The sequence below is a fragment of the Zonotrichia albicollis genome, chromosome 20, assembly GCF_047830755.1.
Source record: "Zonotrichia albicollis isolate bZonAlb1 chromosome 20, bZonAlb1.hap1, whole genome shotgun sequence".
In the NCBI taxonomy this organism is placed as follows: domain Eukaryota; kingdom Metazoa; phylum Chordata; class Aves; order Passeriformes; family Passerellidae; genus Zonotrichia; species Zonotrichia albicollis.
Genome location: NC_133838.1, coordinates 11,990,774 through 12,011,858, shown reverse-complemented (window position 1 = coordinate 12,011,858; position 21,085 = coordinate 11,990,774). Strand labels below are relative to the sequence as shown.

General features: G+C 54.5%; 2 protein-coding genes across 4 annotated transcripts; both read left to right on the top strand.

Annotated features, from left to right (window-relative positions):
- Positions 1-10,973: 10,973 nt before the first annotated feature.
- On the top strand, positions 10,974-15,358 carry STMN1 (stathmin 1). The gene is made up of 5 exons (XM_074555837.1): positions 10,974-11,121; positions 12,568-12,638; positions 13,300-13,472; positions 14,085-14,276; positions 14,846-15,358. Exons 2-5 carry the CDS (start codon positions 12,626-12,628, stop codon positions 14,912-14,914), a joined length of 447 nt encoding a protein of 148 aa, XP_074411938.1. The 5' UTR covers positions 10,974-11,121; positions 12,568-12,625; the 3' UTR covers positions 14,915-15,358.
- A 1,955-nt stretch (positions 15,359-17,313) lies between these two features.
- Positions 17,314-20,977, top strand: PAQR7 (progestin and adipoQ receptor family member 7). 3 transcript variants are annotated; one of them, XM_074555633.1, is made up of 2 exons: positions 17,314-18,395; positions 19,366-20,977. In XM_074555633.1, the coding sequence occupies exon 2, from the start codon at positions 19,397-19,399 to the stop codon at positions 20,426-20,428; it is 1,032 nt and encodes a 343-aa protein (XP_074411734.1). In that variant the 5' UTR covers positions 17,314-18,395; positions 19,366-19,396; the 3' UTR covers positions 20,429-20,977. The 3 variants fall into 3 exon arrangements, with proteins under 3 accessions (XP_074411734.1, XP_074411736.1, XP_074411735.1); XM_074555635.1 differs by having other exon boundaries at positions 19,347-20,977; XM_074555634.1 differs by having other exon boundaries at positions 19,344-20,977.
- The last annotated feature ends 108 nt before the right edge of the window (positions 20,978-21,085 follow it).

Here is a 21,085-nt window from a genome sequence, read left to right as displayed (position 1 = left end):
ACCCTTCCAGACGTGATTTTTTTCCATGTTTTACACCCAGAGCAGCGTTCCTAGCCCTGTTCCCAGGGACAGGGCTGTGCTGGGGGGACATTCCGGGTCGCTGGATGTGACAAATGGAGCCGGGGGTGACACTCAGAGCCCGGCAGGTCCCGCTGGGCAGGGAGAGGCAGCGCTGGTGCAGAATCCAATCCGATCCCATTTTGTGCCGGCACAGGCTGGAGTTCTGCGGGGCGCTTATGTAAAGGGTTCGGGAGGGGCGGCGGTCACCGGCTCTGCTCGGGGGGGGCTCCGGCTTTAACCCTTGGGCTGCCGGAGGCTCCGGCATTAACCCTTGGGCTCCTGGGGGCTCCGGCTTTAACCCTTCCTCTTCCGAGGGGCTCCGGCATTAACCCTTCGGCACCCGGGGGGGGCTCCGGCATTAACCCTTGGGCTGCCGGGGGCTCCGGCATTAACCCTTCCCCTCCCAGGGGCTCCGGCATTAACCCTTCGGCACCCGGGGGGCTCCGGCATTAACCCTTCCCCTCCCAGGGGCTCCGGCATTAACCCTTCGGCACCCGGGGTGGGGGCTCCGGCATTAACCCGTCCTCTCCCGGGGGGCTCCGGCATTAACCCTTCCCCTCCCGCGGGCTCATTCCCCTCCCCGGTGCCCGTGGGGAGCAGGCAGGACCCTCCTCTCCATCCCGGCATCCCTCTGCTCCTCCTGCAGCGCTGCCACCACCCAAAAAAGCGAGTTTGTGCCTCTGGAGAAAAAATCCTGACAGAAAAGAGGCAAAAAAAGCCCCCGGGGGCTCTGGGGCAGGGCAGGAACCCTGCAGTTTGTGTTCTGTGGGGTGTGCGGTGCTGAGCATCCTCCTCATTGAGCGGCTCGGAATCCCAGCCCGGAGCGGCTCCTGCCGTGCTCCGTTATAGCCGGGAGGATGCTGAACCAACCCCGAATCCCTGAATCCCTGAATCCCAGCCCGGAGCCGGCTCCTCCCGAGCTCCCGGTGCTCCGTTATAGCCGGGAGGATGCTGAACCAACCCCGAATCCCGAATCCCTGAATCCCAGCCCGGAGCCGGCTCCTCCCGAGCTCCCCGCGCTCCGTTCCAGCCGGGATGGGAGGATGCGGCACCAACCCCGGAATGCTCCAACCCCGGCCCCACGCAGCCGCTGGGATGGGGAGAGAACGGCACGGCTGAGGGAAACCTGTGGGCTGAGATAAGGGAGGTTTGATAGGGAAGGGAAAGGAAAAGCTGTGTGTGCGAGCAGGGGGAAGCCAGGGATTCATTCCCTCCTTCTTATGGGCAGGGATTCATTCCCAGGGATTCATTCCCAGGGATTCATTCCCAGGATTTCATGCCCAGAATTCCATTCCCCCCTTCTTATGGGCAGGGATTCACTCCCAAAAACTCATTCCCTGCTTCTCATGGACAGGGATTCATTCCCAGGAATTCATTCCCACTTCCATGGGCAGGGATTCATTCCCAGGGATTTCATTCCCAGGGGTTCATTTCTATGAATTCATTCCCCCCTTCCCATGGGCAGGAATTCATTCCCTCCTTCCTATGGGCAGGGATTCATACCCAGGATTTCATTCCCCACTTCCCATGGGCAGGAATTAATTCTCAAAAATTCATTCCCAGGAATTCATTCCCTCCTTCTCACGGACAGCGATTCATTCCCAGGGATTCATTCCCCTCTTCCCATGGGCAGGAATTAATTCCCAAAAATTAATTCCCAGGAATTCGTTCGCTCCTTCCCATGGACAGGGATTTATTCCCAGGAATTCATTCCCAGGAATTCGTTCCCTCTTTCCCATGGACAGGGATTCATTCCCAGGAATTCATTTCCCCCTTTCTATGGGCAGGAATTCATTCCAAGGGGCTCAGCCACTCCCTAAGGTGAGCTGGGAAGACAAACCCATCACTCCCAGTGTTCCCCTTCATCCTGGTTTCCATCCTGAGCATGGTCTGGGACACCCCTGGGCTCACCTGTCCCAGCTGTGTCCCCTCCCTGCTCCCCGGGGGTGACACAGGAGCAGGAAAGGCCCTGGCACTGCCCAAAGGCTGCTCAGAGACACAACAAAACATCTTTGTGTTACCAACCCTGCGTTCAGCACAAACCCAAACCCTGCCCCAGCCCGGCCTTTGCACTGGGGTTAACCCTGCCCAGCCCAGAGCCAGCTCAAACCGCTCTGCTGGGCCTGGGATGGTTTGGAGATGGGTGAGGAAAGGGCTGGGATTGTTCTCTGGCTCTGGGATGGGTGAGGAAGAGGCTACTCAAACCCATGCCTTTAAAAATAATAATAATAATAATAAAACATACTCAAACCCATGGCTTTAAAAATAATAAAATAATATAAAACATATTCAAACCCATGGCTTTAAAAATAATAAAATAAAAAACCCATACTCAAACCCATGGCTTTAAAAATAAATAAAAAGAACTATACTCAAACCCATAGCTTTAAAAATTAAAAAAAAAAAAAAACTCAAATCCATGACTTTCAAAATTAAACCCCTCCGCCATACTCAAACCCATGGCTTTAAAAATAAATTTAAAAAAACTATACTCAAACCTATGACTTTAAAAATGAAAAAACCCCAGCCTCAAACGCAACAAGCGCTGCTGCCCATTGATATTCCCCTCACAGCTGTGCCTGCAGCCGGGCTGGGCTGTGAATGGGCACATTCCTGTTCCCCACGGCCTCTGTGAGCTCTCCCACCACAGCTTCCCCCTGGAATGTGCAATCCCACGGTGTCAGCACAGCCCAGAGCCTCCTCCTTCTCCTTCTCCTTCTCCTTCTCCTTCTCCTTCTCCTTCTCCTTCTCCTTCTCCTTCTCCTTCTCCTTCTCCTTCTCCTTCTCCTTCTCCTTCTCCTTCTCCTTCTCCTTCTCCTTCTCCTTCTCCTTCTCCTTCTCCTTCTCCTTCTCCTTCTCCTTCTCCTTCTCCTTCTCCTTCTCCTTCTCCTTCTCCTTCTCCTTCTCCTTCTCCTTCTCCTTCTCCTCCTCCTCCTCCTCCTCCTCCTCCTCCTCCTCCTCCTCCTCCTCCTCCTCCTCCTCCTCCTCCTTCTCCCCCTTCCAGGGCTCATCCCTGCAGCAAACCCCAAATTCCAGCTCTCGCTGCCATCCACAGAAAACCTCATTTCCTCAGTTGGTGCTTCCCTGTTGATTTAATTAATGCAAATCCAGGCTGGTGTTAAAGCTCCCTGTGATTACCGTACGGCTCTCGTGGTTTTTGTTGGGTATTTATTTTCACTTTTTAATTTTTATTTTCACTTTTTCTCGTGTTTTTAAGGAAAATGGCAGAGCCTGGATTCCCCACAGCCCAGTGGGAGCTCTGGGGTTGTGTCCAGCCCCAATTCCCCTCCTTGAGCAGAATTCCCCAAATCCCTTTGGCTGCTGGGGATCCACTCCCTCTCACGCTGGGTTTTTTCCACTGGAAAACAAAATCCCAGCATTGCCCTGGGTGAGGAAAACCAAGTTTTCTCGCTCTCTGAAGTGAAATTTTTATCCTCTCATCCCTGAGCTGAGGAGCCTGCCTGCTGCCAGTCACGAGGGATGCAGCTCCACATTTAAATCACATGGAAATCACATTTAAAGCTTCCCAAGTTCCTCCCACGCTGGAGCTGGGGCAGGACGGACCCTCGGGGGCTGCAGCAGCTCAGAGCTGCGGGCTCAGGGCTCTTCCCACTCACTGCCCCCCAAAATTCACCCCACAGCAGCACCCGAAGGGGTTTTGGGGCACAATTCGTTTTTCCAGCAGTTTTCTCTCAGCCCTGTTTTGGGCTGGAGCCACCGCGTGCAAACCCAGGGATGGTTCCTGAACGAACAGGGAGGAAAAAAGGGCTGAGGAGGGAAACTGAGGCAGGGGAGGGGCTGTGTGAGGTGTGTGCGCTCTGGAAAAGCCCCTGGGACAGATGGAAATGGAGCATTTTGGGTGGAATCCAGCTTTTCCCCGTGTTGGGAAGTGAGCTCAGCCTGTGGGCGCTCCTGCCTTCCCCCCAGAGGAAACTGGGGAGCTGGGTGACCCCAAATCCTCCTTTTTAACCCTTTAGCTCATATTTTCACCCCAGAATTGGTGCTGAGACCGCCACCAGCCCTCCCTGGGGGGCACCAGAGCCCCCAGACCCATTCAGGCTGTCTCACCCCTCCTGCCACCATTCACCACACAAAGCCTTGGCTGGGCGCTGCTTTTGGGGCATGATTTATTTATAATTTCATTAAAACAAAGCCCGTGTGTTGCCCATCACACGAGGGTGCCTCTGAGGGCGCTGGTTTTGGCGTGGAGCAGCAGATTGCTGGTTTATTGTATAAAAGATGGATGTTTTTCCAGCAGAAAGCCTGGCTTGGCCTGCTTTCACAGTGGATGTGTCAGGTTCTTTTGTCTTTTAATTTATGTATTGATCTATCAGGGGCTCAGATTGGAGGGGGGAAAAAAGGGATGAGAAGGCAGGGGGCAAATGTGAAGTGCAGGAATTGTTTCTGTGCTGGTATGGCTGAGATTCCAGGGGCAGGGAGCAGCAGTGAACCCCCTTGGATGTGGAATTATTGTCAGTGCAGACAGGAGGGCAGCTGCTCCTCGTCCTGACAGGATCTGAAATGTAGAAATTCAGACCTGGATTGATCCATAAAACCCCACCCCAGAATGGTTTCCTTGGCTGACAAATCCTGTGGGAAGAAGGCCCCTGGTGTCTGATGGATCCCACCCAAAAATACCTATATTTTTTATATATATATATATGTGGAATATCTATATAATATATAGGTGTATATATATATATATGGAATATCCATATTATATATAGGTGTGTGTATATATATATGTGGAATATCTGTATTATATATAGGTGTATGTATATGGAATATCTATATAATATATAGGTGTGTGTATATATATATGGAATATCTGTATTATATATAGGTGTGTATATATATGAAATATCTATATTATATATAGGTATAAATATATATGGAATATATTATATATGGGTGTGTATATATAAATGCAATATCTATATTTTATATAGGTGTATATAAATATGGAATATCTATATTATATATGGGTGTATATACATATATGGAATATCTATATTATATAGAGGTGTGTATATCTATATGGAATATCTATATTATATATATATGGATTAGCTATATTTTATATATATGAAATATCTATACATTTATATATATATATATATATATTTACCTATATATAATATAGATATTCCGTGGAAAAATCATCTCTGGCTCTGCTCTGTGCTCTCCTGCATCCCCTGGCTGTGAGGAGGGGTGGCCACTATAAAATTCCCCCTTTTGCCCACAATTTCAGCACCCAGGCCCCCGAGAGCTGCAAATCCACCTGTTCCCCAGGCAGGAGAGCCCCTGGAAAATAAAAACTCCTCCCTTTTGGCCGTGCCAGGGAAACTGCTCCGATTTTGGGTGTCCCAAGAGATCCACGCCGAGAATTATTTGGGGTGTGGGGGCTGGAACAAACCCGTTCATTTTGTTTATTTGGTGCTGGGCAAGTCGTGCTCCTTTAAGAGGATTTCCGTCCCTCAACTCCTCCCCTCGTGACACTTCCAAGGCTCATTTCGCCTTGACAGGGTGGGAGTATTTTTAACCATGTCACGCCAGGGATGTATTAATAGCACAATGGGCTCGCCGAGCTGCTGCCGCAGCCCAACCCGTATTTTAAATTCAAGCAACTAATTAGGAGCTGGGGGATAATTAGTGCCATACCCAGCTTTTCTTCAGCTTCCCCCCCCCTCTCCCCTCCTCTTTATTTTCAAAGCCCCACTGTGCTGGAATGTTCTGTGGCTGTTGAATATTTCATAGCTCCTGTGTGCGTGGCTATTCCATGGGTTTGCCAGGATGCCCCTGTGGGCTCTGCAGCATCCCAGGGGCTGGGATGGGATCAGGGCATGGAAAAACCTCTGCAGCATCCCAGGGGATGGGGCTGGGACGGGATCAGGGCATGGATAAACCCCAAATCCTCTGCAGCATCCCAGGGGATGGGGCTGGGATGGGATCAGGGCATGAATAAACCCCAAACCCTCTGCAGCATCCCAGGGGATGGGGCTGGGATGGGATCAGGGCATGAATAAACCCCAAATCCTCTGCAGCATCCCAGGGGATGGGGCTGGGACGGGATCAGGTCATGGATAAACCCCAAACCCTCTGCAGCATCCCGGGGATGGCCCTGGCACTCTGGGGATGGGATCAGGGCATGGATAAACCCCAAATCCTCTGCAGCATCCCGGGGATGGCCCTGGCACTCTGGGGATGGGATCAGGGCATGGATAAACCCCAAACCCCGAGCCCTGCCCCTCTCCTGCTCTCCCACCCAGCCCCTGGTGCTTGCTGGGCTCCCAGCTCGGGTATTTTTGTGCTGAGATGCTCACGGGCTGCCTGGAATAGCAGGAAGGCTCCGTGCTCCATATGGAAACGGGAATTTACGGGCTCGGCTTGGGAGAGGAGTGGGGAGAGCACAGAAATGGCTCAGGGCGTGGTTGGGAGTGAGGAGATGGCCAGGAGGGCTCCCAAAATGGGTCTGGGGGCACGGGGAGGGTCGGGGCAGCACCCACAGGGAGCTGCGATGGTTTCAGCAGGAGAACACACCTGCAGGGATGGAGATGTTGGGAACACATGGTGTTGGGGCTGTAAAATCCCATTTTCCTGGGAATTAAAGGATGGAAAACACCCAGGGGCAGCTGGAAGGGAATTCTGCCCAGGCTGGCTCCAAGGTCCAGGGGATGGAGCTGCTCGTGGTGACAATCCCTTATTTCAGGGTCACTCTTTCTGAGTGTTTGGGTATTTTTTAGGAGGGAAGCAGCGTCCCTGCACTCTTTGTCTTTATTCCATCAATATCTGACATTCTCCTTGTGCCCCACAGCCCTGTCACACCTACACCCTCAGGATTTGGGTACCAGGCACCGCAGCCCCATTGCTGAAGGTGCCATTTCAGGGCTTTGTTGCCCCAATATCAAAGCAATTAATTGATATTTCCGTCCCTGTCGCTGCAGGCGCGGTTGCCATCTGTGCTCAGCGCTTCTCCTCCTCTCATTTAAGGGAGGAATTAACAGATTTCGAGCGAATTTCTCAAAAAAACCACAACCTGTCTGAGCCGCAGAAATTCAATTATTTCCAACAGCGCGTTGGGAAGTGCAAATTTATTCCGAAGGGAGCGTTTTCTTAATGGTGTTTTTCAGCATAAATATAGTAGCAGCCTAAACACCTCCAGTAAACAAATATCAATTACCTTAAACGTTTCCTGCCTGTGGAAAAGCTTTCATTGTGAGGGAGGCACTCCCTAAAAATCCTGGTCTGCTCTTCAGTTCCGTGGGCTCCTGGGCTGTGTTTGCATTAAAATGAATTTTTATCAGAAAATCAAGGATTTTTGAGGTTTGAAAAAAAACCTGTGAGGTCATCGAGTGGATTGGAAGAGATCTCATAGCCCTTCCCCATCTCTGAGTTCCTTTGAAAATTATTAAAATTCAATAACTCCTGGTTATTAAATCTCTCCAGATGACCCACTCAGGTCGGATAATACACTGGATTTCTAGTTTTAAAATAAACTTTGCTAATTCAGGGCTGCTGCCAGCATCACCAAGCCAGGTGCTCTCAAACATCCTCTGATGAACAAATAAGCTGTCACTGCCTCCACCAGCCCCAGCGCTTTGGGCTGGCAATTTAACACCCAGAAACCACATTTTCCTACTGGAGATTAAATATTTTTGCAAGTTAAAAGAGCTGCCGTGGGCTGAGTCGTCACCTAATTGTGTCAGTCTCTTTGTGGGGTGTTTTGATAAGCACATCAGAGCTCAGGCTTTCATCTTTGGGCTCACATCACGTCCCAAATTCACACCCAGCAGGATCCCTCTGGATTTTGGGGTCCCACCCTGAGCAGAAGGGGCTGGGATGGAGCTGAGGGGGCTCAGGTTGGGATTTTGGTGGGGTTGAACCCCCAAGAACACATTTGGGCTGGGTTCTCCATGGCCACTGCTCATATTCCTGATTTACAGAGCCTTTGTCCTTTTTCTCTGGGAATTTCTCCTGCTGGGATCCTTTATTTTCCTCAAAAGGCAGAAATTCATCCATCAGAAATTCATCCTGATGTTAAATTTGGTGCTGAAATGGTGTTTCTCTGCTCCAACCCGTTTTGGGGCTAAACGTGACGTGTTGGGGGAAGCTCCTGCCACTGCTGCCTGCTCTCTCAGCGGTAAAACTGGAATTAAAGCAGAAATTAAAAAGCTTTTTTGCTGGTGATAAGGAATCCAGCAGATAAAAACCGCCCCAGCCACACGCTGAGGAGGGGAGAGCCTGTTTGGAACCGCAGTAAAATGTGTCAATAAACACAAATCAAATGCAAATTAAATAAAAGCTTTTCATGCACTCCATTCTCCTCGAGATCAGACAGAAATAAATGCCACACAAACAAACGGGGTTTATGAAACGCTCCAAAAATAAAACCACTCTTGCAACAGGGCCAAAAAATGAGATTTCCTCCGTATCTTTGCACCTGCTGGGGGCTCTTGTTCCTCTCTGGGTGTCAGAGCAGAGCTCAGGGGATTTTGTGGTTCAGATCAGAACCAGCAGTGGCAGGGGCTGGGGAAGAGCCTCGTCCCAAAAGATAGGGCATGGAAAAATCCCAGAGCCGAGAGCAGCTCCCAAATCCTCTCTGCCAATGAGTTTCCTCTTACATAAGAGAGTTCTCACTCCAAGGAAATATTTTTGGCTTTTAAGCCAGTCTGTAAAGTAAGGTAAGCTGCAGACAGGTGGGTATTTTTTGTAATTTTTTTTCCTTTTGTTATTTCTTTTTTCTTCCCTTTTTTTCTTATTTTTCCCCCTTTTCCCCCTTATTTTTCTTATTTTTTCCTTTTTTTTTTTCCTTATTTTTCTTAATTTTTTCCTTTATTTTTTTCTTTTTTTTTTTTCCTTTTCTTTCTTTATGCCTTCCTTTTTCCCCCCAGAAAATCACCCGGGAAGTGCTGCCATGACTCCTACCTTTCTCTCAGCCTGCATCCCTCCTTTTCAAAGGCTGAAAAGGAAATTTCCTCCTCCCCTCCACTGATCAAGGCCCTCACACAGGTACATCCCAAAAGCCCCGAGCCCAGGAATCCCCATTTCCTCAGGGAAATCCGGGGATCATCCCAGGATAAGCTCATTGATTGCCTCAAAAGCATTAATATTAAAGCCTCCACCCCACTGTTGGCCTGCACGGGTGATAATTAATAAATTAAAATAAAGTCCAGCACAGCCTGTTGGAAAGGGCTGCTTTGTCCCCCATAGTGTTTAATAAATTAATAAATGATAATAAATTCCAACACAGCCTGGTGACAGGGGCTGCTTTGTCCCCCACAGTGTTTAATAGATTAATAAATGGTTAATAAATTAAAATAAAGTCCAACTGCTTTGTCCCCTCAGTGTTCCATCCAAGCCCTCACTGTTTTCCACGTGTTCTGGGGGTGTCAGGAATGGGATTTCCCTGGGCTGGATCTGCCAGCAGTGATCCCCAAAAAGGGATCATTGGCCCCAAAAGGCCCAGCAGGTTCCAGGGTTCCGGTTTGGGGTCTGGGATCCCAAAAATCTTCCATCCCCCTGCTGGAAAATGGCTCTTGCTTGGCCACCGTGCCTCTCCCAGTTCCAGCAGCTCGGCGGCTGGATGTGGTTTCCATGGAAATAGACGTCAGATCAGCAAGAACCAGGGCCAGCCTTTAAAATAATCTCTGTTTTGAAAGCTCCCTGCCTTTCTGTCACAATATTAACCTTCAAAGGTAGGAGCCCTCTCTTTTTGGTGCAGAATTGTTGGGATTAGGAGGGCGCTCGGTGAGGGGGGGGGGTCCCAGAAAATCGGGGTTTTTGGGATTGAGGGTGTGGAGGCTGCAGTGGAGGATTGCGCTGTGTGTCCCTCTGCCTTTTGTGTGATTGACTCTTGGTGTGGAAACCACGACGGGATTGATTGGTGAGGGATGGAGTGAGTTTGTTGGGAGCAGTTTTGGGAGTGAGGAGCTTCCAGAGGGGTGCCCTGGGAGGGGAAGGTCCCTATGGAGCCACCGTGTCTGTTCCATGGGATCTGCACAATTGGGGTTTGCTCTGGGTGGCCCCAAATACTGTGGGTGTGGTGGCTCTGTGGTGGCTGTGACCCCGAGATGACCAAAGGGACTCAGTGGTCATCTTGGTGATGACCAAGAGCCCTGAGGTTACGGTGGCCCTGAGGTGGCCGTGCCCTTACCTAGGTGACCATGGCTCTGAGGTGACCACGGCCGTAGACCATGGCCATGAGGTGACCATGGCTTTGAGGTGACCCTGGCCATGATGTGACCATGATCATGACGTGACCATGATCTTGTGGTGACCATGGCTCTGGGTGACCATGGATCATGACCGTGGCCATGGGGTGACCATGGATCTAACATGACCATGGCCATGAGGTGACCGTGGATCTGGGGTTACCATGGCCGTGAGGTGACCATGGATGTAACATGACCGTGGCCAAGAGGTGAACATGGATCTAACATGGCCATGGCTGTGAGGTGACCGTAGCTCTGGGTGGCCATGGCCGTGGGGTGACCATGGATCTAACATGACCGTGGCTGTGACGTGACCATAGATCTAACATGACCGGATCTGAGGGAACCATGGATCTGACTTGACCATGTCCATGAGGTGGCCGCAGCTGTGGTCAACCCAGCCACAGCTCCACTCTGACCATTCCCCCCATCGGGCCAGACACCCCTGACCGCAGCACAGGCCCTGACGCCCCCGTCCAGACACAAAGGGAATCCCAGCCGCTCGGGGAGCAGGGGCGGGAGCGCAGTGTGGGGCTCTGGGGGTCCCTGAGGGCCGGGGGCCATAGCGGTGCGGCCCCGCAGCCCCAGTGCGGCCCGGGCCGAGCTCGGGGGCCGCCGCCCCCTGCCGTGGGCGAACTACAATTCCCGGCATGCCCCGCGCGGCCGGGGGCGCGTTCGAGAGGGGGTGGGCGCGAGCCCCCCACAGCCCCCCCCACCCCTGCGGGCGGCACGTGCCGGCGGGCTCGGCCAATCGGGGCGGGGCGGGGCGGGTCACGTGCCTTTGTTTGGCGCTTTTGTGCGCGGCGGGGCGGGCGCGAGCGGAGTGTGGCCGGAGCGGCGGCGCGGGCAGGTGGGTGCGCGGCGGGGCTGCCGCGGGGGAGCGGGCACGGGCGGGCCACGGCCGCGGGGCCCCCCTGCCGCACCTTCCGCGTCTCGAGAGGGCTGGAGGAAGGAGAGGGGGGAAGTGTCGGTGCTTCTCGGGGGTCCGGCGCGCCGTTGATACGGGCGGCGGAGGGGTCCCCAGGGTGGGTGTCAAGGTGAGGGGGGGCTGCGGAGCGCTTCTCGGGCGCTCGGGGCGGCGGTCGCTTTTGTCCCCGCTCGCGGACATCGCGTCGCCGCCCGGTTTTGGAGCGTTGCGGTGACAAAGGGAGGGGAGACAATGGGGGGGGATTCCTCGTATGCGTCCGTGTTCCCCCCGCGCCCCGATCGCGGAGGGGAACGGGGTGGCTATTGTCCCTCAGCGAGGGGCGACGCCCTACCCGCGGCAGCGGCGCCCCCTCCCCTCCCCGCCATTGTTAGTGGGGAAGGGGCGGTATCCGGGCGGCCGCGCCCCGACGCCATCGAGCCGTAGGGGACACTGCCGGAGCGCCCTGTCCCGGTGTCGCTGCCCAGCGCTCCCCGTCCCCTTCGCCCCTGAGGGGCTGAGGCGGAGGGGGGGGGGGCGGCCCCGCACCTGAGGCGGGGGGCGGCAGGTGCCCGGATGTTGGCGCTGGCCCCGCCCCCTCCCTCGAGCCCCCTCGCGCGGGCGCGCGCGCGCTCTCCCCGGCCGTTTGAATTCGGTGCGGTTGGAGGGGCGGGGGCGGGCCGGGGGCGGGGCCTCCGATGGCGCCTCGGCGGCGATTGGCTGCGGCCGCGGGGGGCGGGGCCAGAGCAGCGCGGTCCCCGCTCCGCGCCCCGGCCCCGCCCGGACCCCGATCCGAGCCCCTCAAACCCCCCCCAAAAAAAACCCTTTTTTGTCGATTTTATTTTAAACGGCTTCTAGACCTTTTTCTGGCGTTTTTTTACGGCGCTCCGTTTTCACGAGGTGTGCTGGGCGGTGTACGCCCTCGCTGTCTGCCGCGGTGTGAAGCATCTGACTTGAGCTGCGCAATTAAAACCGAATTTTAAATGAGCTCGATTGCGCACATTTCAGATCCTTCGGGAGTGGCAGGAATCCTAGCCGTGCTGTCCTGTGGTGCGTCATTTTTGTATTCTGCGAGCTCTTTTATGTGTGTGAGAGCAGTGAAATCCCCACAGCCCCTTGCTAAAACAGGGGTCTTTGTTCGAGTCCCTTAAGGTGGAATAAAACAGATTGAAGATGCTCGAATATCACACAGATCCTGCAACGCCAGTAATTCCATAACCTCTCCAGTATTCCCAGCACTGCCCATCAGCTGCACAAAATGCCTGGAATCACTGACTGCAGTGACCTACCTTGTCTGCCTTTTGTTCAGCAGCTCTGATTCTGTTCAGTTTTTATTAGAAGGAGCAGGATCCCTGTGTTGGCTGTTGAAAGGCACATCTCTTTGTTACCTAGGAACCCACCTGACTGACCTTCTCCCAGGCTTGGCTTCTGGATTCTGATTTTCTTGGCCATGGCTACTTCTGGTAGGTAGAATCCTGTGCTAAATCCTCTTGTGTCTTTTTTTTTGTTGTTGCCTCCCCATTTCCTCAGGAATAACTTAAACCCCAAATGTAGTGAAACGAGCTGCTGTCAGCAGGCTTTTCTCCCGTCTTGGGCGAGGCTGCTGGAGCTGGGTGGTTGTGAAAACACCCCAAAAGAGGAGTCTGGCAGCAGATGGGCTGCAGCTCCCTGCTGCCATCTGCTCCTCGGCAGAGCTGGCTGTCACCGAGACATCTCGGGGAGCACGCGGGTGCAGCTGACACCCTGCAGGGCTGGGGGAGACAGCCCTGCCCGCACATTCCTCCCAAATCCCTTTTCGTCCTTCTCGGCTCGCTCAGGTTGCAGCCTGCAAATGCATCCTCAGGTTTGTCACTGGTTCAATGATTTTTGATTGAACTAAAGGATTTGTTTGCACCATTGGGATGTTGAGGGCTAAATTAAAACAGCAGGTTGCTTGGGTGATGCAGGATTGAGGAAGGGTTGCAAAGGAAATTTCCTCATTTTAACAGTATTGCTCTGCTGCAAACAGAACTCCTGTCCTGGCTGCCCTCCCTCAGGTGCTGAATTTTGGAAGGGTGTTGTTAATGCCACCTGAGGCAGCTCCTGCACTGAACACTGGTTTTTCTGGCTTTGCCCATGTTCCAGACATCCAGGTGAAGGAGCTGGAGAAGCGAGCCTCCGGGCAGGCCTTTGAGCTGATCCTCAGCCCCCGCTCCAAAGAGGCCGTGGCAGAGTTCCCTCTGTCCCCCCCCAAGAAGAAGGATGTGTCCCTGGAGGAGATCCAGAAGAAGTTGGAAGCAGCTGAGGAGAGACGCAAGGTGAGGCTGGAGCAGCTGGAGTGAGCTCTGCTCCACCACTTCTGGGGCTCTCTTTTCATTTGTTTCTTGGGATAAGTGGGGTTTTTTATGTCAAACTGAATATTAATGGAATTTATTAATGAAATCTCTGGGGCTCTTGTGAAGCTTTATGGCCATGATTTTGATCCCAAAGAGATTCTGAAGAAAAACTGGGAGTGAACGTAGCTGAGAGGGGCAGCTCTTTCAGGAAGAAGCTGTTTTTCTTGTCTTTTAACACCAGAACAGATGAATTTTCTCCCAGAAAACGCAGCAGTGAATCTGTAATGAGCAGTTGGGGAATAAATTGTCTGAGTGATGAAAGATGTGGCTGGGGGTGCAGCCTGGAGCCCCGAGGGTGGCGAGGCTTTGATTGAGCCTGACCTGAATCTCAGTGAGAGGGGAGGATCTTCAAGGAAAATTCTTTCAATATTAACATCAAAAAAAGAAAAAAAAAAACCATGTTCCCTCTCCAGAGCAATCCCATTTAACAAGATATGCAATGGCAGGTGAGGGGCAGGTTCTGAGGGAGGGTGGGAGCCCCAGGAGCTGAGTGTGCACCCCAGGGCTCCCCTCAGCCTGGCCCTGTCTCCCCAGTCCCACGAGGCAGAAGTGCTGAAGCAGCTGGCCGAGAAGAGGGAGCACGAGAAGGAGGTGCTGCAGAAAGCCATCGAGGAGAACAACAACTTCAGCAAAATGGCAGAGGAGAAGCTGACCCACAAAATGGAAGCCAACAAAGAGAACCGTGAGGCACAAATGGCTGCCAAGCTGGAGCGCTTGCGGGAGAAGGTGGGTGTGGAGCCCTGCCAGGGGAGCTGCCCCTGCTGGGAAAAGGGGGTAAAAAAGCCCAAAAAAAGGTGGGGAGGGCACGGTGTGGTTGGGGAATGTGCAGAATTCCAGCTGTGTGGGGCTGGATGGAGCTGGGGCAGCCTCTGTGCCCCTCAGTGGTGTGGAGCCCTCTGTCCTCAGAGCTCACAGCCCCTGTGCTGCCGTTTTTCTGTCCTGTGCTGTTTTCAGGCCCTGTGCTGTTCTTCTCTCCTGTGGTTTTTTTCTCTCCTGTGCTGTTTTCTGCCCCTGTGCTGCCGTTTTTCTCTCCTGTGCTGTTTCTCAGCCCCTGTGCTGTTTCTCAGCCCCTGTGCTGTTTCTCAGCCCCTGTGCTGTTTCTCAGCCCCTGTGCTGTTTCTCAGCCCCTGTGCTGTTTTTCAGCCCCTGTGCTGTTTTCTGCCCCTGTGCTGCCGTTTTTCTCTCCTGTGCTGTTTTTCAGCCCCTGTGCTGTTTTTCAGCCCCTGTGCTGTTTTTCAGCCCCTGTGCTGTTTTTCTCTCCTGTGCTGTTTTTCAGCCCCTGTGCTGTTTTCCAGGACAAGCACGTGGAAGAGGTCCGAAAGAACAAAGAAGGCAAAGACCCCGGCGAGGCCGAGACCGACTGACTGCGCTCTGGCAACTGACTCTCCCCCTCCTCCAAATATCCAAAGACTGTACTGGCCAGTGGTTTTATCTTTGGTTTTGGTTCGGTTATATATATATTTCTTTTTTTTTACGTTTCTTAGAAACTGATGTAGAACTGTAAAATTAGATCCAAACTGTACACTTGCTTTGGGGGCTAGAGGGGAGACCTTCCATGTGTCACTTTTCTAAAGTGTTGTCTTTCCAGTGTAGCTTTTTCTTCTTGTTGCATCCTTTTCTACGCCAGTGCACTCGCTCCTGGGTTGATGGCGAGTACTGTATCAGCTCTGTAAGACCTTTGTGCAAGGAATCTCTGGTAACTGTTCCATGCTCAATATCTGTTACACTTCAAACAAAATTCTCTGACTGTCCAGTCTGCTAAAATCCTGCTGTAACAAGTGACTCAATAAAGCTGCACAGTGCTGTTATCTGCTGCCTCCTCAGGAGCCAGGGCTGGGTGCAGGGCCAGGGCCAGGCCATTGTCCTGGGCTGTGACAATCGGGGCTTTGTGTCACACCTCAGCTGGGGCTGTTTGTGTCCCGGGCTTTGGGACACAACAAACGGCCCTTGTGGCTCTGGGGGGACATGGGGGACAGCGGGACCTGCAAGGGCTCAGGGGCACAAGAATCATTTCTGTGCTGGGATGGAGCAGCCCCTGCCCACAGCCTGCTCTGTTTGTTCCTTGGGGCTGGGAGAAAGGGGAGGGCTCTGAGGAATGATAATTTTTAGGTGGATTTGGAGCAAAATCTTTGTGTTGTACCCCAAACTCTTCCCCTGAGGCTACCCACAGGTCCCTGGGGTGTGAGCAGGCACCATCACCCTCCCAAAACCACCCTGGGGTACCACAGCCCATGGAGGTGGCACTGCTGGCACTGCTCTCTGTCCTTCTCTGTCCTTGGCTCCCAGGTTTGTTCTCAGTTTAACTCCACACCCAGAGCACCTGAAGGTGGAAAATCTGTAGAGAATTGATTTTCTTAAGGAACTCGGGGAGTCCTGGCCCGCTGGACTCTGGTCTGGGGTGTGGTGGAGAAGGAGCCTCAGCTCAGGACATTTTTCCCGTGTCCCCCTGGGCTGTGCTGAGCTCAGCTGTTCTCACCCCAGAGGAGCAGCAGCAGGACAGAGCCCCGGAGAGCGCCCGGCCCTGCCCTGAGGGATTTCCAGCAGGACGCAGCCCCGGAGCTCCGAGGGATTTGCTGCAGGTTTGGAGGGACGGGAGAGGCTGTGCTGCTCCCTGCTGGGCTCGGGGCTCCTCGGCACGGCCCGGCAGCGAGGGAGGAACCTGAGGGTGCTGGTGTGGGGTCAGGGTCTGCCTGGGAATGGGGTCAGGGTTTGCCCTGCAGGGTCTGTCTGGGGATGGGGTCAGACTCTGTCCCGAAATAGGGTTAGGGTCTGCCTGGGAATGGGGTCAGAACCTGCCCAGAGCTGGTGCCAGGTCTGTCTGGGATAGGATCAGAATTTGTCTGGGGATGGAGTCAGACTCTGTCCCGAAATAGGGCCAGGGTTTGCCTGGGGCTGGGGTCAGGGTTTGCCCTGCAGGGTTTGCCTGGGGACAGGGTCAGGGTCTGCCCCACAAGCTGAGGGCAGGCAAACAGGGCTGAACTTCGTCTCAAAGCTTGTGAGTGCAGCCAGGAGCGAGGCTGAGCACCTGGCACAGTGTAATGGAGGCTGGAGCAGCTCCCGAGTACAAAATGAGGCACAATCAGCAATCAAACCCCCCCAGATCTTCATCTTAATGCAGTTACCTGCTGAGGAAAGAGTGTCCCCAATGCCATGTGGGGTTTTATCTCCTCTCTCCAAACGTGGGGGAGGAGAGTGGCAGCTCTGCCAAGCCCCAAATGCTGCTGGAGCCGAATGGATGCTAAAAGCGAGGTTTAGGCTTGCCAGAGCTGTCAGAGCTCGCTCGGGGCCTTCTGTTCCCTCCTCCTCCTTCTGCTGCACGTGTGTGTGCCGAGGGGGGCTCAGCGGGGCTGCGGGGCCCCCCGGGGGTCTCTGGGGGGAATTTGGGGGGTGGGAGGGAGACTGGGGGTGCTTGGAGGGAGAGGACAGCAGCGACCTGGGCAGGGAATGGGAGGGGAATGATCAGGGCAGGAAAACAGAACTGGGGATCCCTCTGGGGAGAGCTGGGCTGGAAACAGGTTCCATAATAATAATAATAATAAATAATATTTATAATAATAATAGTAATAATAATTTAAACAATTTTTAAAGCTTCTTCCAGCTGCCGAGGGAGGGAGGGAGGGATGCAGAGCCGTGCTGGGGCTGCGAAGGGAGGAGCAGCTCCAAGGGGCTGCGACCCCCGGGACCCCCGGCCGGGAGGGGCCGCTCTGCAGGTCCGGGGGTCCCCGCGATGGGAGGGGAACCAAAACCCGGCTCATCCCCATCCCGGGGCAGGGAGAACCATCCCAGGCTCTGCGGGGCTCAGGTGGATCAGAGTCTGATCAAACCCGCGGTGGATGGGTGGAAAATGAGAGCCGTGAGCGCTTTGGGAGGCTCGAGGAGGCTGTGCCGCTGAGCGGCGGGAGCAACCAGCGCTGGAAAGAGCCGGGGGCGAGCCTTTATCATCGCACAAAAATCCAGCGGGTGGGGTGGATGCTGGCGGGCAGAGGAAACGCCGGCGGCTGAGGCAGCGTTAGCGCAGCCCTGCGGAGGCGCGGGCTGGTGTTTGGAGCGCCGGGCACATGCGGGATTTCCAGGATGCGCTCCCGTCATAACGGAGCGTTGCTCAAGGCTCCGTAGTTGGGAAGAGCTCGGTTGAAATCCTGCTCCGACAAGTTCTGGAGCAGCCGAAGTAAACACCGCTCCCTTCCCCTGCTGCTGCTGGCACGGCATCTCCCGGGGCCGCCTTTCCCGCAGGAATTTCCCTCCTGGGAGCCGCGCAGGGGTCGAGCTGAGAGAGCCGAGAGCTGAGAACCGAGTGAGAGCCGAGCCCCGAGCCCCCCGCACCAGGCAAGTTCTCCGGGCACGGTTTGCTCCGAGCTGCCCGCGGGATTTGGGTCACAACAGCTGAATTTGGCAGGTTCTGCTTTGGCCCTCTCGGGTGCCGCGTTCAGAGCAGGAGGGAGTTCGGGGCTGAATTTCCCCTGGCAGCCCCAGAGGGCGGCGGCTCTTCGGGAGGATTCGGGGGTGGCCGGGGTGAGGTCCTGCCCCAGCCGGGCCTCTCCGACCCGGCCAGGTGGGCAAAGGGCACTGGGAGGGAAATGGAGCAGCAGAGAGCCCGCTTTGTTTTGCTTTCTGCATCGGTGCCCCTTGGATTCAGGCAGGAATGAGTTACAGCCGAACTTTGATGGAGAAATTACAGAGTTTTTTAAAACAAACAGTCCCATCCCCACCTCCTCCTGTTCCCAAACTTTGAAGAGCTTTTTCCTGTCCCTGAAATGAGGGCACTTGTCTGGGGCTGAGGCACAGAGCAGCACTGGAGCTGGACCTGAACCAGGTTTTCTTCAGGACTTGTCTGAGCAAGAGCAGGTAAAGAATCTCAGAAAGTTTTTATGAAAAGGCCAAAGAAGCTGGCAGGGCTGCCTTGCACTGGGTAAGGACAGCAGCTTACAAAAGGTAAATATGGAAATTCCTGCTCACAAAGATTGCACTGCTGGACCTCAGTGTGCAACAGGGCCACGATGTGGGAAGCTGCTTGGGGAATCAGGAGCTGAGAAAAGGAGGTAAAACTCCAAACACAGGAGCTGCAGCCTCTGTTACGTGTTGGTATTTGTAAGGACAAACTCTGCAAACAGTTTGCAGGAGGGGGAATCTGCAGTGGGAGGTTTGTTTGGGATGCTTGGTTTGTTTAGCTGTTCCCAAACCACAGGGAGAGGATGAGCCAGGCACTGGTGTGTCCTGGTGTGTTCATTATTGTCATTTAACCCCAGCCTCGTGTCCTTGGGGCTGCCCACACAGCAGAGGCACCTCGGGGGCTCTTGAATCTCCCTCCGGCCTCCTTTTTGTCACTGTTATTGGGGATTCCACTGGGAAAATCCCCAACCAGAGCATTTAAACACCCCCTGCTTGTTGATTATTTGTGACCGTGTTTGCAGGGGTCCCAGGATGAGGGAAGAGACGAGCATCTGACTCCATGTTTCAGAAGGCTGATTTATTATTTTATTATATATATTATATTAAAACTATACTAAAAGAATAGAAGAAAGGATTTTATCAGAAGGCTGGCTAAGGATAGAATAGGAAAGAATGAATAAGAAAGGCTTGTGGCTCCCACAGAGAGTCTGATCCAGCTGACTGTGCTTGGCCATTAATTAGAAACAACCACATGAGACCAATCCCAGATGCACCTGTTGCATTCCACAGCAGCAGATAATCAATGTTTGCATTTCGTTCCTGAGGCTTCTCAGGAGGAAAAACCCTAAGGGAAGGATTTTCCATAAAGATGTCTGTGATAATTATTACATTAATTCCCCACAGCAGAACTCTCTCTCCCTCCCAGCGATAACGAGGACGCGGAGTTTGGCCTCGCCATGGCCACGGTGGTGCCGGGGAAGCTGAGCCAGCTCCTGCTCAGTGTGAGGCAGCTGCCGGGGCTGCCGGGGCCGCTGTCGCCGGGCACGGTGAGCAGCGCCGAGGTGCCCGCCGTGTTCTGGAAGCCCTACATCCACCGCGGCTACCGGCCCGTGCGCCAGACCTGGCGCTATTACTTCTCCACGCTGTTCCAGCAGCACAACGAGGCCGTGAACGTGTGGTCGCACCTGGCGGCCGCGCTGGCGCTGCTGCTGCGCCTGCTGCGCCTCTGGCAGCGCGTGGACTTCGGGCAGGACGCGCACGCCCGGCCCCTGCTCATCATCCTGGCCGCCGCCATCACCTACCTGACCTTCAGCAGCCTGGCGCACCTGCTGCAGGCCAAGTCCGAGTTCTGGCACTACAGCTTCTTCTTCATGGACTACGTGGGGGTGGCCGTGTACCAGTACGGCAGCGCCCTGGGCCACTTCTACTACGCCATCGAGCCGGGCTGGCACCGCCGCGTCCGCGGCTTCTTCCTGCCGCTGGCGGCGGCGCTGGCCTGGCTGTCCTGCGCCGGCTCCTGCTACGCCAAGTTCCGCTTCCACCCGCGCTGCCCGCTGCCCGGGCGCCTGTGCCAGGAGCTGCCCTCGGGGCTGGCCTACCTGCTGGACATCAGCCCCGTGCTGCACCGCCTCGCCACGGCCGCGCGCCCCGACCCCGCCCTGCTCTACCACAAGTGCCAGGTGCTCTTCTTCCTCCTGGCTGCCTTCTTCTTCTCCCACCCCTACCCCGAGAAGTGGTTCCCGGGCCGGTGCCACTTCGTGGGGCAGAGCCACCAGATCTTCCACGTGTTCCTGGTGCTGTGCACGCTGGCGCAGATCGAGGCCGTGGTGCTGGACTACGAGTCCAGGAGGGAGATCTACTCCTCCCTGCAGCGGGGCCTGGCTCACAACTTCTCTGCCCTGTTCCTGCTCACCGTCGCCTGCTCCGTCCTCACAGCCGCCTACATGGCCCGCAGGGTGAAGCACAAGCTGGGCCTCAAGGAGGAGTAAAGGGAAAATGAGCTCAGCCCAAACCCAGCCCCAAGCCCCCAGATGCTGCTTCAGGAACTGTTATTCAGCAAGTGCTTTCTGTAAGAATGAGAGATGCTTTAATGCTTTTTTAATCCAGCCTAAGTTCCAACTTGTTCACAGAATGCGCAGGGTTCAGTTCAGCTCTGAATAAACAGTTGGAACAAAGTGTCCGTGTGCCCTGATGGGCTGGGGAGGCGCTGGGAGGCTGCCAGGGCTCCCAGCACGAGATAAGGAGAGGCCATCTGGCCCCTGTCAGACTCCAAACCATGGAAACAGACCAGGGCGAGGCTGGTTAAACCACTGAGGTGACAAATTAATTTAATATCACGTCAGGCCCCTCCTGCAGGGCTGAGGGAGTTGTTCAGAGCTGTCCATGCAGTGCCAGGCGCTGTCCTTTACCCGCTGGGAGCAGCACGGGCACGGCCCTGGTGCTATAGGAGCCGCAGGACCGGGTCAGGCTGGGAACTGGCGGGTGTGGGGATCCCGCTGTGGATCCGGGGCAAAGCCGGGGCCGTTCTGTCACCCCCTGTCCGCATTCAGGCCCCGCTCCGGCCGCTCTGGGGAGGCCCAGCCGCCACCGCCCCTTATATAGGCATGGGCGTGGTCTCATTACACATATGGCCCCGCCTCTCATCT